We start from the raw sequence: 14,591 nt of genomic DNA, 5'->3' as shown, positions 1-14,591 counted from the left end.
GGGGGGCTCCAACGCTGTAACTCAGCTCTCTTTACACATCCAGAGTGCATTCTGTTTATTAATTATTTATGACGGTTGGGCAAATCTTCAAAAGCCACAACCACACACAATATTCAAGTCCAGTAAACCGACTTGCGTGTAAGAAAGCGTCTTCTCTAGTTATCAAACTACGACTAATGAATGGATGCAAAGGGGACATGCAGAGGTCCTGATATTGATACTAGAGTCTATGTGTGCTTGCTTGGTGAGTGCGCAAAGATGTATACAAGTTGTTGCAGCTGTGAGGTTTATTACCACAACTTTCCTTCATCAGAGCCTATGAACCCCCAATAGCAGGGCAGAGCCACGGAAGATGAGTTCAGACTCTGGTTCTTCCGATTACCACGCAGTGAAGGATTCCTGATTTCTACGTTCTCACCTCATCGAACTCATCTCCGAAACCGATCGGTCTTGAAATGACATCTGAGATTTCTTGGGCCACTTCCTGTTGTTCTGTGATGTCGGCCATCAGGTCGTCTACTTTGTCGATGTCCCTGTGAGACAGGAGGACACAAGGAGAGAGAGAGAGAGAGAGAGAGAGAGAGAGAGAGAGAGAGAGAGAGGGCATGAAAATGTGTCCATAAACACAAACATGTCTCGATATAAACCAATGATGGACCATGTGGCATTTGGAGACTTTGGCCACACCTACCGAAGGTAAACAAGGAATGACAAAAACAGCCAAAAGTACGAAGAGTATTAAGAGTTATACCTCAGCCACGACTAAACAAATGGAACCTGCAACATGTTTCTAAACGTCTCTCTTACATGTTTTCGTGTGCGGCCTTCATCGCCTTGGCGGCGTAGCCCATGTTCTTGAGCACTTCTGTGTTGGTGTTGGCGTTCTCTAGCGCCTCCCTCTGGAACTCGATGGTGGACAGCGTCCCGTCGATCTGAGCCAGCTGCTTCTCGTAGCGCTTTTTCCTTTTCAAGGCCTGCAGAGCCGCTGGACAGGGAGACGAAAGAGCGAGATGAAGTTAGTGAAGGAGACAACTGCTGCTCCTTATTGGTCTCTCTGTCTTGTTTTTGTAAATCCCTGCTGATGTTGTCACCATAAAACGAACCAGTGGGTGTTACTTTTAAGACAGCCTTGTTTCTTTAAGATGTGGAGATTGTAGCTAACAGGGTGAGACAGAGAGAAACAAAAAGCTGTTACCAGTGGACCTTTGGTACAGTGTACTTTGTGTGAGTGCCTGCCTGTAGGAGCAAAGTGTTTGTCTCTAATGGGGCACGACTGGCAATCTGAGAAAATCCCGTCTGAGCCGAATCTCTGCATGCAGACGCAATGTGCTTCAGTCAGGCTTTTTTTTTAAAGGTTTGTACCCTCACAACAAAACCCATCAAGCACACAGACATCTGGTGTCACCAGGATACTAAATATATAATATAATAAGGGAAGATAACATTAGGAAAACCCGAGGCAACTGTTAGGTTGACTGGGAGCACTGGGGAGATCACCGCTCACTGGTTTTGATTGATGAAAAAGTGCTGTGACAATAAGTGAATTAATTGTCTATATGATATGTCAACTACTCTGACAATAGATTCATTTTTAAAAGTGAAAATGACAAACATTCAAAGGTCCAAGCTCCTCAAATGCAAGTGTTTTATTATTTGATGACATTAAACTGAATATATTTTGGTTTTACTGTCAGTTTAGGCTCTTTTCACAATAAATACACTAAAACAGTCAACTGGAATTTCTGCAATGTTAACTTAACTAACCAACTAACTACATAACTGATGCCAGCTAACATTCTGTCATTCACTAATATATTAATTCACAATTTTACATTTACTGTATATTCTACATTTAGTAGTTCAGTATCTTTCTGTGAACTTTGCCAGTTTGTTTTGCCAGGAACAATTATCTAAACCACAACAGGGAATTCCCCGGAGACGTAAAGCCGCTGAGTCATTATGTGAGGAGAGGGAGGAGGGTGAGGAGGGCGAGGAAGGAGCGGCTGGATTACAGCTTCATCACGATCAGAAGACGAGTAAGTAGTTACATAAGGTTTTCAAAATGATCAAAGATCTGATCTCCACTTGCTGTCGCCATCTTGAGCAGCAACAGGTAACTGAAATGATTCAGTTGGAGGCCTGTTAGTTGTGCATATTTCATGTTTTTATATTAATTTACTTATATACAAATATGCACAGCTATGAGCTTTGTTGCAGCCACAGCGATGCTTCCCCTTGTCAGGACCAGTGTCACACAGATGTAGAGTTTTAGGAACACGGGTAAGAGTATTTAGGCTCTGTTTTCTTTATAACTGGGTCATTCCTAATCCCTTAAACTGAAAAAGGCCACCAGGAGTCCTGTTTAACGTGGCTGTTTGTGAAAGGTGGTTTCTGTAAATTAGCAGTTATTTGACACAGAAATATCTCTGCAAACATTTAGTACATACTGTATATTCATAGTACCGGGAACATGAATCCTAATGACTTTCAATGAATTTATCATTTGTGGTCTTCAGTGAAATATCTCAACAATGGTACGTACATGTTCAGGTGATCCTTTGGCTTTCTCTTCTCATTTAAAAACTTAAATAGTTACTCGCAACTGGTCAAGAGCTTTTAAATCTTTTGAAACCGCAAAGACGAATATGGATCTGAACAGACATCTGTTCACGGCTGGTTTAAATACACAACCCCCCCCCCCCCCACACACACACACACACACACACACACACACACACAGCCAGACAGCAGCTGAAAGTTCCAGTTTCATCAGATTATATGAGCACCCGGCCCTATTCCTGGACCGATAACATCTTTATGCAACATTACACAAATCATTATTGGGTTATCTTGGTCGCAGAGCTTCCATTCAGACCGCCCCCTTCAATTTCAGGTCACTTTGGTTCTGTGACCTGTTGCTTTCTCTGCTGTCCTGCTGCTTTCTACACTCGACCACCTCGAGGCATTTTACAGCAGCGACTGTCTCTATGCGTAAAGTCCACTTTCTACTCAACTGAAATGGAAGATACGTCACTATATTAGCTGCTGTTACGTAACCATTTCTTCATTCTTCAGTTCTTTTCGTGATTGCTTTAACTCTCAGGAACAGCTCAAGTGGAAAATGTTCAATCAAACGGCCTCATTAAAACACCTGATGTCAAACACGGAGAAGGACGAGGTTAAACCAGAGAGAGACATCATGCAAAACGCTGATATCATGGCAGGTTTGGTATGTTTGCTTTGAGGAATTTATGAATTATGTGTATTGTCCTTCATCCCCTGACTACAGAGGCTACCTGGTAGGATGAATTATGTTGAAAGTCAGGATCAGAGCTGGAGGCTTGTGCATGATGTAATGAAGACCAGTTGTAACTGAGCTCACAGAGCTGAGTGATTGTGTCATGTCTTTTTCCTAGAGAGGATGTTGTGGTTGCATCACAGTTCTCCCAGCAGGCAATCTGGCTGTATATAAACAGGGTGTGTCACGTCATATCTTCTTGCCAAAAATATTGTGGTAAACGGTATTATCTCAAAGGTTTTCTCTCTTGAAGTACTTCAATGAGAGCTGATTAACGGTAGAACTACTTCACACCATGTTTGCCTTGGATTCTATCCAACCTAACAAATAGTGAACTGTATGATGCAATTTTCTACAAAAGTACGAACAAGAATATTAAAATACCACAAACTGAAGCCGGCCAGTTGCTAAAAGTCGAGCCAGTGTGTTTTTGTACACGTTTAACTTTCTTCCAGGTGTAAATGGATCAAATATTTCTTAAAGGGTAGAATGTGTGTAAATGCACACAGAACAACAAGCTCTGTGCTCCCAACCCGCTTTAAAAAGTACGGTAGTCAGAATATATACAGGAATTGTTTGCATAGTATAGAGCAGAACCAGTATACTAGTAGCACATCCCTCTATGCAAGTTATTAATAATCTGTAACAACCAGACAGGGAACTGACAACTACATGCTGAACGTGTATTGAGTAACATTTTCAATGAATGCAAATGCTCTGAGAGGGTTGACCGTTTCTGACTGCAGGTTACACTCAACTGTCTTGTGGACTCTCTGGAGTTAAAACAGAGGAAGCATCGCCTCACTCAAACTGAACAAACTGGCTAAGTCACTAGCCTGCAAGCATATTTAGCAGACACGCTGGTGTTCATGTTCACAGAAAGCTAAAGAGGCCAAGTCTGCATTTTGCTCCATACATATTATTTCCATGTGATCGCCACGCATCCATCCATCCTGCCTCAGCATGCGTAGGCTGGGTGTACATTACGTGCTGCTCCCCAGACCACCACGGGGTTAACGGGTGTTAGATCTGACAATTGATTCAATAAGAACCGGCTAAAAACTAACCAGGACCATATTCATTTGGTCATAATGGCCCCAGAATCAGCTAACGCGAAGATGCCAAAACCTAACCGAACTATCAACCGACTAAGAAAATCTGCTGAAAAATGTATTGTGGTCAGCGTGTTTCAGATCCTTTTATCACTCAAATCACAGCACATTCGAGTCATCCACTGCGTTGCACATTGCAACACGCTCAAGCACACCTTCCAAGTGGAATAACCACTAGCTCGTACCATATAGCATTGTGCTAATTATATTGTTTCCCTCTCAAGTGCCGAGGTCGAGGAGCCAGTTATTGCGATTATTGTAACTTTCCAGAGTTGGTAAGTCATTCCCCAGAAGAGCAACATTTTTGTGAAGTTGTGCGAGTGGTTCCTCTTCTAGATAAATAGTGCCGTGAATGAGCTCAGGCCTCGTCAATGCCTTCACAAACACAATAAAGAACTCGTTGATGCATTAACCTGATCGTAGTCTGTCGTTGAAACTGATCAGTCAGTAACTCGTAGGCAGTCCTGGCCTCTCCCCATGACCGAGTCTTTCCCTCGGTAGAAGATAAGCGATCTGTCCTGAGATGACGTCATTTTCACATTTTATAGGGTATTTAAATAAATAAATAATAGAAGGCAGTCATTGCATGCCCACCATCTTTGTTTGTCGAGTCACTACTGGGAAAAGGAGAACGAAACATTCTTTTATCCAGATGGTTAGAAGACCGTTACTGGATTCTGGAAATACGTACAACACAGCTTTAATACGGTCGACGGGGATTCTTCTTCTTTCACCAAAACGACTGAAAAACTAAACTGTTACTCGACTATATTAGTAATACATACATGAGATCCACAATCTACAGCTCAGCTAGTGTAGACAGAAGTAGCAGTAGTACAAATACAACATGAAGGAACAGAAACGACAACAATTGAGTATAAACATGTAATATTATTCACACGTTAAACATAATTTGATTCTTTTTTACCTGGAATGTTACGTAACCACAGTTTAAAACTTATGTTTAATATTGGCTGGTTGTCATTAAATCAGTGAACTTGAAACACGTTGGTGTTAGTTACACTTAACATGACAAAAGTTAAGTGAATGTGACAATAAAGCAAAGTTTGTAGGTGAACAACTCTTGTTTTTTAGCTGCTTTATTGTTTGAAATGTGAATGTCTGGTGGTTTTATTCTACAGCATTAGTACTAACTGTGTTGTACTTCGTGCAGCTTTCTTTAAATCACTTTTAAAGAGTAGAAGACTAATATAAAAGGTATAAAATGTAGTCAGGTGACCGGGTGGGCCGACTTGTGTTCAGATAAGCAGCCTGTCAACTTGCACTATTACCACCATTTGCACTAATATCCCAAATCCATTGTCCTTTATGTTCATATAGATATATATATTTATACTGTACATAGTAGTTAAATGTTTATGCTTAGTTTCTCTGTTCTACTTTGTTGTCTTTAATGTGTGTTTTTTATATTGTTCTTGTTTATTTGTATATTCTATGTATGTACACATACATGGCCAATAAAGCTGATTCTGGATGTGTCAACTGCCAACTTCCGGGTTCGGTCCCTGTCGTTAGCCCGCGTGGCTAACTAACTATAACTAATTAGCTGTTTGACTAAAAAACCGTCAAAAGCACAAACTTCTCGAGTCTTTCTTCCTCACCTCGTTTGTTTTTCGTGCCGTTCTTCTTCGCCGTCATGAGCTCCAGGTCGATTTTCTTTTCTAGGAAATCCTGTTTTTTGGCCAACATCTCCTCGGTCTCTCGGAGTTTCTGCACAGCCTCCTGGGGTGTCGGCGCTTTCCCTCCTTTACCCCCTCCACCGCCGAATAACTTACCGAACAGCGACATTTTAGTTACTAAATGTGAAACAACAACGGGTGTGTTTATCCGTACACTTTGTGACTCCGTACAGGTAACCGTTAAACTGTTAAACTGTCTCTCTCTTTCGTTAACTACCGTCGCCGAGCCGCAGGGCTGCCGCTGCTGTTGTTGTTTTTCTCTCTTCTTCCGGTCTTTCAGGGAAAAGGCCTCGTGATGTCATTACGTCAGCGCTGTTACGTGACTCACTCACGCGTGAGACACATCGTCACACATTCAGGGGGGATTTCACAGATGACCAGACGGTGTCTAAAAATACATTTTTCCATATCTTTAATATCTATTACATTTTGATTATTAGTATCAATCGTTTACATACAACATTGAATAATATTTATAATATATTTGTATTGATAAATATATAAATAATGGAACATATGCTATTATTATATGTTAGTATATGTTATTATATGTATACATCCCTATCCTTATTGACACTATAGTGCCAACACACTCACCATATAAAAGCACATGACTGTAGCAATGCAACACTCAATGGACTCTGTTCTCGTGACTCTTTGTGATGTTCCTTCATTGTTGTCATGGGTGTACAGGCTGTGGAGAAACAAATCCTCTCATGGAGGACAATAAATTATCTATCTATCTATCTATCTATCGATATATCTATCTATCTACCACCTAAAATGTATATTTACAATTTACATATTATTATTATTATAAGTGGTAGTACTAGTAGTATAGAACCTGTTTTCAGTGGTGGTAAGTAACTAAATACATAGGTACTGTACTTAAGTACAAATTGAAGATACTTGTACCATTTCCCATTTTATCCTACTTTATAGTCCTACTTCCACTCCACTTTTTTGATTAATTTAGTTACTTTGCAGAGCCCGAATAATCAAATTTCGACACAACAGAATATTACAAGATTACACTTTTCATTCACTGTTATTGTACAACAGGGTGGTGCAACCAAATCCAGTTTATTGTCCCCTTTTGTGACGTGTTTTAAATACTCTATTTAAAACAATTATTTGCAGCATGGTCCATTTTCTTAAGCACCAGGAAAAAAAATGTCTTTCTCACGCACATTTCCCGGCTGCATCTCAACAATCACAGTCAAATAAAGGCAAATACTGGTATTCTTCATTTCAAATGTCCAACTACTGGACACTAGATGTATCTTATATCTCTAAAAAAGGTTAATTCTCCATGTCTGTGATCTGCAGACTTCAACATTTTATGTCACAGTTGCATACTGGAACCCAGTTTGTTTCAAAAGTAGCTGTGATAAGATAAGTAGAGTCATTTTCTCAAAGACTTCTATACAATCAGACTTGTTTTTGCAGCCAGAGGAGTCGCCCCCTGATGGCCAGTAGAAGGACTGCAAGTTTAAAGCTTCAGTTTCAGGCCTCCTGTATAACAAAGAGCTGTTGTGGAAAGACATCAAATACCATTTCAAGACCATTCCTACAATGGAATGCTTTAAAAAATGTATATAATCTCATGATTGATTTAATTAATGTCTTTATTTAATGCTTCATCTTTGTAGCTCCATGAGTCAGTAATTTGCCAAGAAGAGACAGAATGGTGGCTTCCACTCAGTCGCAAGAGCCCAACGGCCAGTCCAGCTCCTTCAGAAAACTACGCCTCCCATGATTCACCATGGCATACTTTTCCAGCTGAAGATGCGAGTGTCCTACACGCCAACCAATCAGGGCCTGAGTTGTCTGGGGAACCGGAGGAGAGGGTCCAACCTGAAGAAAACAGAAAAACATGGGCGGTGACAGACAGACAGACAGACAGACAAACAGACTGATAGACAGACAGATAGATAGACAGACAGACAGATAGATAGGAAGCGTACATGGATGTTTTTTTCTGGAGGGGTCGGAGGTCGTGCTGCCAGGTGATGATGGGGATGTTTCACTCTGAGCGCCTCCTTCAGCTTCACACTCTCCATCTTGTACTGAAACACATACGACAGAAAGAGTTGTGTGGTTTTGTGATGAAACAATATCTCTTTTCTTTTCTTTCTAAAGGAAAATGACTTTGTTGCGTATTTCTGTGTATTTTGGTGTCTTATGCAGTTGCTGTGGTACTTTCTCATAAGTAGAGGGCAGTGTGTGACTGGTTTACCTCTGGGACTGTGTGTGTGTGTGGGTGCGTGTGTGTGTGTGTGTGTGTGTGTGTGTGTGTGTACCTCCTTGTAGGCCTCCATCAGGCAGCCCCACTTGTTGGACCAGACTTTGGCCGAATCCTTCTCAAGTTTTAAATGTGCTTTCCTACACACAGAAGACAGTTTAATTGTATAACGAGATTATTTTCCCAAAATTAAAAGACCCTTTTTACAATATAATAACTTTTATGTTGTAGTAAACATTTTATTATACTGCTGCATAACAAATAGTGAATGATTTTATCTTTAAAATTTCTTGTTACCACAAAAAAAATCAACATATCTAATTCAAACAAGTCATGCTTCTCATTATGATGACGCACCACATCTCATTAATACAAGGAACTTTTGTCGTTGATTAATAAGTATGGCAAGTCGTATTTATTATAGCACATTTCACATCAACACAATAAAGATAAAGATGAAAAGAAAAGGAACAAGAAGTGAGTGAAAACACTATAATAATGCTAACAGCAATAACAATAATAACAGTCATTCATAAAAAGCATACAGGAATTTTAAACAAAATAAAGGTTTTAAAAATCCAATCAACTTGATATGAATCCAAGTAACAATGATAACGACTATTCACTACCAGCAGGAAGACACATCCTACATTTTTAAACACAAACATTCATCTATGTGAACATCTTTGTGATAGCAGCACTGAAACAAGGAGCAGTTAGCAGGTTTACCAGATTTCATCCTGATGCACAACGTTGACGGATTCGGATGTTCGCTGTGAATTCGCCATCTGTCCTGACTGTGTGTGTGTGTGGAGTCGTTATCTCTGTCCGGCTAATGTTTCACCTGTGTGTAAGTCACACCGACGGACCTGTTTACCGTCGCCGGGGAGACGGAGTTCCCACCCTGACAGACATACATCACTTCTCTCTGCCCTGAGTGTGTAACTAACAGTGGAGAGGTCGTTGGGAGCTCAGACACGTTTGTGCTTTTCGGTCACGGTGGTTCAAGCTGAAATATCTCAACAACTCACAAAAAACTAAACTGAGGGCACATTTCACCCCCTTACTGGCTGCCCGTGAGCTACGGAATTGATTTTAATGTGCTTCAGATCATTTTCAAATCACTCCCATGTCACATATTACTGTTTTCTTTTGTATTTTTTTGATGACGAACAAAAAATTCTGGTTCGATCTGAATTTTTCTCTCCTGTGTTTGCAACTAACAGGTACAAAAAAAAAAGCAAAGGACCCATTGTTTTTTTTCATCTGTGACAATATAGTTAAGCAGATGAATTTTATGTTTAGTGTTTGTTGTTGTAATACTAATTTTGGCCACAAGAGGCTGAAGTGCCCCACTACCCGATCTAACGATCTGTCTTTCTGTGTGTTCTTCGTATATCTCTAGAAACGCTCATCTGATGTACTTCATACTTGGTGTGTGTGTTGCTGGGGATTCCCCAGAGTGCTTTTTAAAATCTGTTGCAATTTGGATATGTCCAATATTAACAAACAGTTAGGGGGTTTAGGGGGTCTGCAGACTTGATGTCGTCCACAGCTGGCCTTCACAGACCGACTGCAGTTCACTTCTGCTGAAGGAAGCTGGATATACTGACGTTACAACCAAACGTTTCTTCACTCCCCTGAAGCACATCGTCACACGCCATCATTAAAATAATTAGAAATGTTAGAATGAATAAACCGAGTTAATACTGAGAGCAGCACCGTTAATCAATATTTTGTAAATTACCAGTACCGGTTCTCACCACCTATCCCTATTCTTAAGTCATAAAATCAGGAGAGAAAACTATTTTAATGACTCTTAGAAGTCCGGGCGACTGTGGCTAAGTGCTAAGCAGGGCCGTCCTTTCAATCACAGGGTCGGTGGTTCAATCCCCAGCTCCGGCTCTGCTAGTCGCATGTCGATGTGTCCTTGAGCAAGACACTTAACCCCAAAATTGCTCCCGTAGTTGTGCCTACGGTGTAGAAATGTGATAGACTCTGAATTGTAAGTCGCTTTGGATAAAAGTGTCTGCTAAATGACTGTAATGTGAGTAAGGACCACCAGATTTTTTTTTCTCACTTGCCTCTCAAGGCTTCCGTAGAATGTGGACAAAGTCTTATTTAATTATTTCAAATGGGAGTAAAATGTGGTCCAGGTTGACAATATCCTCATGACAATGTCATTGACTTATAAAACATTATAATATTTCCTCCTGTACTTGATCAGTCCTGAGGACAGACACACTGCTCCCAACAGCAGAGCACAAACGCCACCAACCACGAAGCCCACATCGGACCGATTAATGGAAGAGTCTGCAACAAAATGATAAGAGAAGCATCTATCATATGTGCATTATACACAATTCCTGTTAATGCCGAAATAATGCAGCACTTCAGATAAAAAAAGGACATTGTATTGTTCCAGGAGAACCAATTAGCTTCCCTAAACAAAATTGTGGCCTCGTCCTCACCCCAGTTGTAAACCTTGGGCTCCTTTAAGCTGACGTGCTCCACCACACAGCTGACCCCAGTCTTCCCGCCGGGCGTGATCTCCAGGTAGGAGTGGACCTGATAGGTCATGTTTCCGTCCGTCATCACCTCGCTAAAGGACACGCCCGAGGTCACTTCCTGTCCGTCGCGGAGCCACGTCACCCTGATGTGTTTGGGGTAGAAGTCGTACGCGCTGCACACCAGCGTGGTGTCGTGCCTGGAGCTGGTGGTCTCCACAAGAGTGACGCTGGGTTCAGCTGAAATCAGAAGGTGAACAGTTTTAACTGAAAGATGATTACTAGCTGTGAGGCAGCAGCACCCGTGTAATGTTTGGAGAGTGTATATTTTGAATAAACACTCAATTACACAATTACAATGTTCTGTAATTGCAAGACATTTCTGCATTCAGGAGATCCCATTTGAATTGTGTATCATCTAGTATTTGAATATTCACCCATGTTTTCCTCAGTAACGTTCAATACCACTCCAACATTGTTGACACAGATCAGCTGCCGCTCCACTATCCTCTGCAGAACGTCGTCCTGGTTCTCATTAAAATTGGACGCAGTGATTAATCCGGCCGGAGTGAAGCCCGTCCAGTTCCCGACTGTGCTGTTGTACTGCATCATATACTCTTTGTTGAAATACCAGTCGATCAGATACTCCACCTGCTGCCCGCCTCTGGAGTGCACGCTGCACCAGAAGTCGGCATGCATGAAGTATCCATTTCCATCAGCGGCACAATCTGAACGGTAAAAGGAGAAGAACCACATTTTATCCTTTTTTAAAAACTAAATATGATTTATTTAAATGTGCAGAGACAGTAGGTTTCTCAGTATTTAATATGTGTTTATGCACAAATATTACTTAAAGTCACAGTATGTAGCATTTTGCGAGATCTGTTAGCAGAAATGGAATATAATATTCATGTCCATGTTTTCAGTCGTGTTTAATCCATAAACTAAGTATAACAACGTAACTTAAGTACAGAAAACACGGAACGCTAAGAAATATGATTCAGCTTTGCGACATGAAGACCGGTTTCCTTAGTGAAAGTCCTGTGTCCCACTATGAGTCACCCAGTCACTTGCTCTGAGTGTACAATGACAGAATGGCGCTGTTATTGTACTCTACGTGACTTATAAAATCATTCATACCCCATTTGGTGAGACTTTGCTGCAATAATCACCTGAAGTTAAGAAAAGTTGCGTTTTTGTTAGCTAAGAATGAGCCCTTCGTATTTACATAGGAGGCGGGTCTTCTCCACAGAGCGCCATCTTACACTGCCATGTTTTTCGAGTAGCAACGGACAAACAAAACACTGGCTCTATAGAAAACCGTCCTTTTTTTACGTTGCTTGAAAGCCAGCGTAGTTCTCCGACACGCTTGTGAAACTGCGGTAACGTGAGTTGCAAAGTGCAAAACCGTGGTTACCGCCAGCCGCCGTCTGACTTCCTAAAGTAGTGTTTTTATGGTCAGGATGGACCCTGAGTGAGGCGAACGGCGTTATCACGGTCTTGCAGTCGGTGGCTCACGTTACTGCAGTCTTGTAAAGGGAGTGATCGGAAGGGTTTTCGGTTAGTTGCAATCTGCAACCACACCGCTAGATGGTGCCAAATCCTAGAAACTGTTCCTTTAAGTTGTATAAAAATAATTTCCTTAATTCTTTTACACTAAAGCAAATCATTTTTAGCTTTTACACATTAGATTAGAAGATATTAGCAGATACAGCAACGTCGGTTTGTCCACTACTCTGATTTAGACTGAAATAGCTCAACTCTTGTAATGGACTGCAATGAAAATTGTTTTTTTTAGGATAACTCAAAGATATTTACTGAACATTCATGTAAGGTCAAGTTTCAATACTGTGACTCTGTGGCCAAAAATCCACTTATCATTTTACCATCAACTTCCTCTTTCAAATCACTGAAGCGTTCACAGAAACAAACAAGGAGAAATAAGATGCCCTAAATCTGAAGATCTACAGATGATCTACTGGAGAACAATGGTGGCAAGAATCAAAACAACACTATAACAATGCTGCGTTACAAGCAAAGGTCTGGCATTCTTTTTAATTCATTTTACTTGAGAAGAACAAAAGTATTGGCGGCAAAATGTACTAAAAGTATCAAATGTAGAAGTACTTAATAGGCCTGCCCTCATGTCTGCCCAACTGTGTCTTGTTCTCTGATTAGTTTCTCATGTATTTATAGCCGTGTCTTTTATCTCTGTTGGTTTCGGTTCATCTTTCTTTGCTCTGTTGCTTCTTGGAGCCCCTGTTAGCTTGTTGTTACTTGCCCGCCATCTGGACTCTCATTCTTTACGCCTGTTTTCTCTTAAAGTGTCTTTATTTCATCTCTTTATGCCTCCGAGTCTGCATTTTGCTTCCTTCCTTGACATAGCCGGGCCGGCTGCTTTAGTGGTCTGTTGGTTTGTGGACGTTGTGCATGTTGAGAGCCATTGAGAAATGAAATGATCGAAATGCTCCCAAACTCTGATCGTGCACCTTAAAAGTCTGACCTGCATTGAGTGTTTTTTTCACTTTCAGTTTCAACACAGCTTAGGCTTTTTAAGCAAGACAATTGTTCCTGTAGATCACTGTAAATGTTCATGTCAGTATTTTAACCCAGCTTGTTGTGTTGCTCAGAGATCTACAAATAGCATCAAGGGAAACAAAATAAATGGACCAAAGTGGAATTACTCACCCACCACAGACCGGGAGAAAAGACACAGAAACAGCAGGTACCTGCAGGATTTCATGTCGAAGCCAAAGTTAGACCACATTGTTGTAGCTTCTCAGCCGCTGCTGAGCATTTCCCAAATGATTCTTCCTTTTCGACTCCAGTTACTGAAACCTTTAAACTTGGTTTATAAACCTATAAATATCTGTTTTAATCTAACTTTTTCACCCAATCATTACATTTATAAACAACCAATTCTCAACAGCAAGTGCATTTTAAAGGGACATTACACCAATAAAAACATTACTTTACGAAACATTTTTCATGAATGCGTTTAAAAAATGTAAAGCGACTAAAGCATTTTTATTATGTTGAGGATGAGATGTGCATATTTATGGAATCTGTTGTTGAGTTCAGTTTATCATGAATCACAACTTTCATGAACGAGTTCAAAAAGTTTGGATCCTGAAAGTGATGTCAGACTTCACACAGGAAGCTGAAACCAAACACCAACGAGAGAGAACGAAAGTAAGAGCTCATTCCTCTTTTCCTTTAACAAAACCCTCCCGGATCCCCTCCAACTGTGCTTTCTTTCTTTTTTTAATGTCACAGTTTGTTTTTCAGTATTCTTTCTCTCTTAAGTGGAGATCAATGTTAACTCAGAGAAAAGGCAAAGTCAATGTTAAGGGAAGACACAACAGGCAAAAAACATAGTTTTACATGCACTGGTCAGTTTTGAGATTTTGAGAAATACAGGTGTTTATTGTACTTCTTTGTCTGTTTGCATGTGTAGATTTCTCCTAAATTCCCCAAAAGTTACCATCAGATAATGCCTCATTTGCATATTTAAACATGCAATTTTAGAAAATTTGCAATATAAAAAAACAATAATCTTAATTTAAGTAATCGACATGGGAAGTTTCATGGTGATATCTGTTAGTTCATTTTTTTAACCTCTTCACCAGTAGTGTCTTGAAAATGTCTGCGATTTTACAAAATCTTTAAAGGCCGTTTTCTTAAAATGAGTTCCACTAGCAAAGAAGTGGATTTTCAGGGGAATACTTT

At 40.5% G+C, this 14,591-nt stretch overlaps 3 protein-coding genes across 3 annotated transcripts in view; all 3 read right to left on the bottom strand.

Moving 5' to 3' along the window:
* Positions 1-6,373, bottom strand: part of chmp4ba (charged multivesicular body protein 4Ba) — a 9,261-nt gene extending 2,888 nt beyond the window's left edge. The window contains exons 1-3 of the mRNA XM_031853559.1: positions 6,033-6,373; positions 808-985; positions 419-533 (exon numbers count right to left, since the gene is read on the bottom strand). Coding sequence (XP_031709419.1) covers positions 419-533; positions 808-985; positions 6,033-6,219 — 480 coding nt within the window. The 5' untranslated portion in view covers positions 6,220-6,373. The remainder of the gene's footprint in view (positions 1-418; positions 534-807; positions 986-6,032) is intronic.
* Positions 6,374-6,927: 554 nt separating this feature from the next.
* LOC116385625 (uncharacterized protein C20orf85 homolog) lies at positions 6,928-10,305 on the bottom strand. Its single transcript, XM_031851275.1, has 4 exons — positions 9,085-10,305; positions 8,414-8,495; positions 8,078-8,179; positions 6,928-7,967 (listed from the first exon to the last, which is right to left on the bottom strand). The coding sequence occupies exons 1-4, from the start codon at positions 9,141-9,143 to the stop codon at positions 7,812-7,814; spliced, it is 399 nt and encodes a 132-aa protein (XP_031707135.1). The 5' UTR covers positions 9,144-10,305; the 3' UTR covers positions 6,928-7,811.
* A 65-nt stretch (positions 10,306-10,370) lies between these two features.
* LOC116384164 (rano class II histocompatibility antigen, A beta chain-like) lies at positions 10,371-13,638 on the bottom strand. The gene is made up of 4 exons (XM_031848617.1): positions 13,551-13,638; positions 11,300-11,590; positions 10,827-11,102; positions 10,371-10,668 (listed from the first exon to the last, which is right to left on the bottom strand). Exons 1-4 carry the CDS (start codon positions 13,627-13,629, stop codon positions 10,544-10,546), a joined length of 771 nt encoding a protein of 256 aa, XP_031704477.1. The 5' UTR covers positions 13,630-13,638; the 3' UTR covers positions 10,371-10,543.
* Between the last annotated feature and the right edge of the window lie 953 nt (positions 13,639-14,591).

The sequence above is a fragment of the Anarrhichthys ocellatus genome, unplaced genomic scaffold (genome assembly GCF_004355925.1).
Source record: "Anarrhichthys ocellatus isolate YVR2014 unplaced genomic scaffold, GSC_Weel_1.0 scaffold1, whole genome shotgun sequence".
Classification (NCBI taxonomy): Eukaryota; Metazoa; Chordata; class Actinopteri; order Perciformes; family Anarhichadidae; genus Anarrhichthys; species Anarrhichthys ocellatus.
The sequence above is the reverse complement of the archived record's forward strand: the minus strand, read 5'-3'. Positions and strand labels throughout refer to the sequence as shown.

Excerpts from the sequence above, each read along its gene's own strand:
- LOC116385625 (XM_031851275.1), bottom strand. The coding sequence starts at position 9,143 with ATGGCGAATTCACAGCGAACATCCGAATCCGTCAACGTTGTGCATCAG. Across the intron at positions 8,180-8,413 it reads TGATGGAGGCCTACAAGGAG|TACAAGATGGAGAGTGTGAA; the intron begins GTACACACACAC and ends TATGTGTTTCAG. Across the intron at positions 7,968-8,077 it reads CTCCAGAAAAAAACATCCAT|GTTGGACCCTCTCCTCCGGT; the intron begins GTACGCTTCCTA and ends TGTTTTCTTCAG.
- LOC116384164 (XM_031848617.1), bottom strand. The coding sequence starts at position 13,629 with ATGTGGTCTAACTTTGGCTTCGACATGAAATCCTGCAGGTACCTGCTG. Across the intron at positions 11,591-13,550 it reads TTTCTCCCGGTCTGTGGTGG|ATTGTGCCGCTGATGGAAAT; the intron begins GTGAGTAATTCC and ends TTTACCGTTCAG. Across the intron at positions 10,669-10,826 it reads GCCCAAGGTTTACAACTGGG|ACTCTTCCATTAATCGGTCC; the intron begins GTGAGGACGAGG and ends ATTTTGTTGCAG.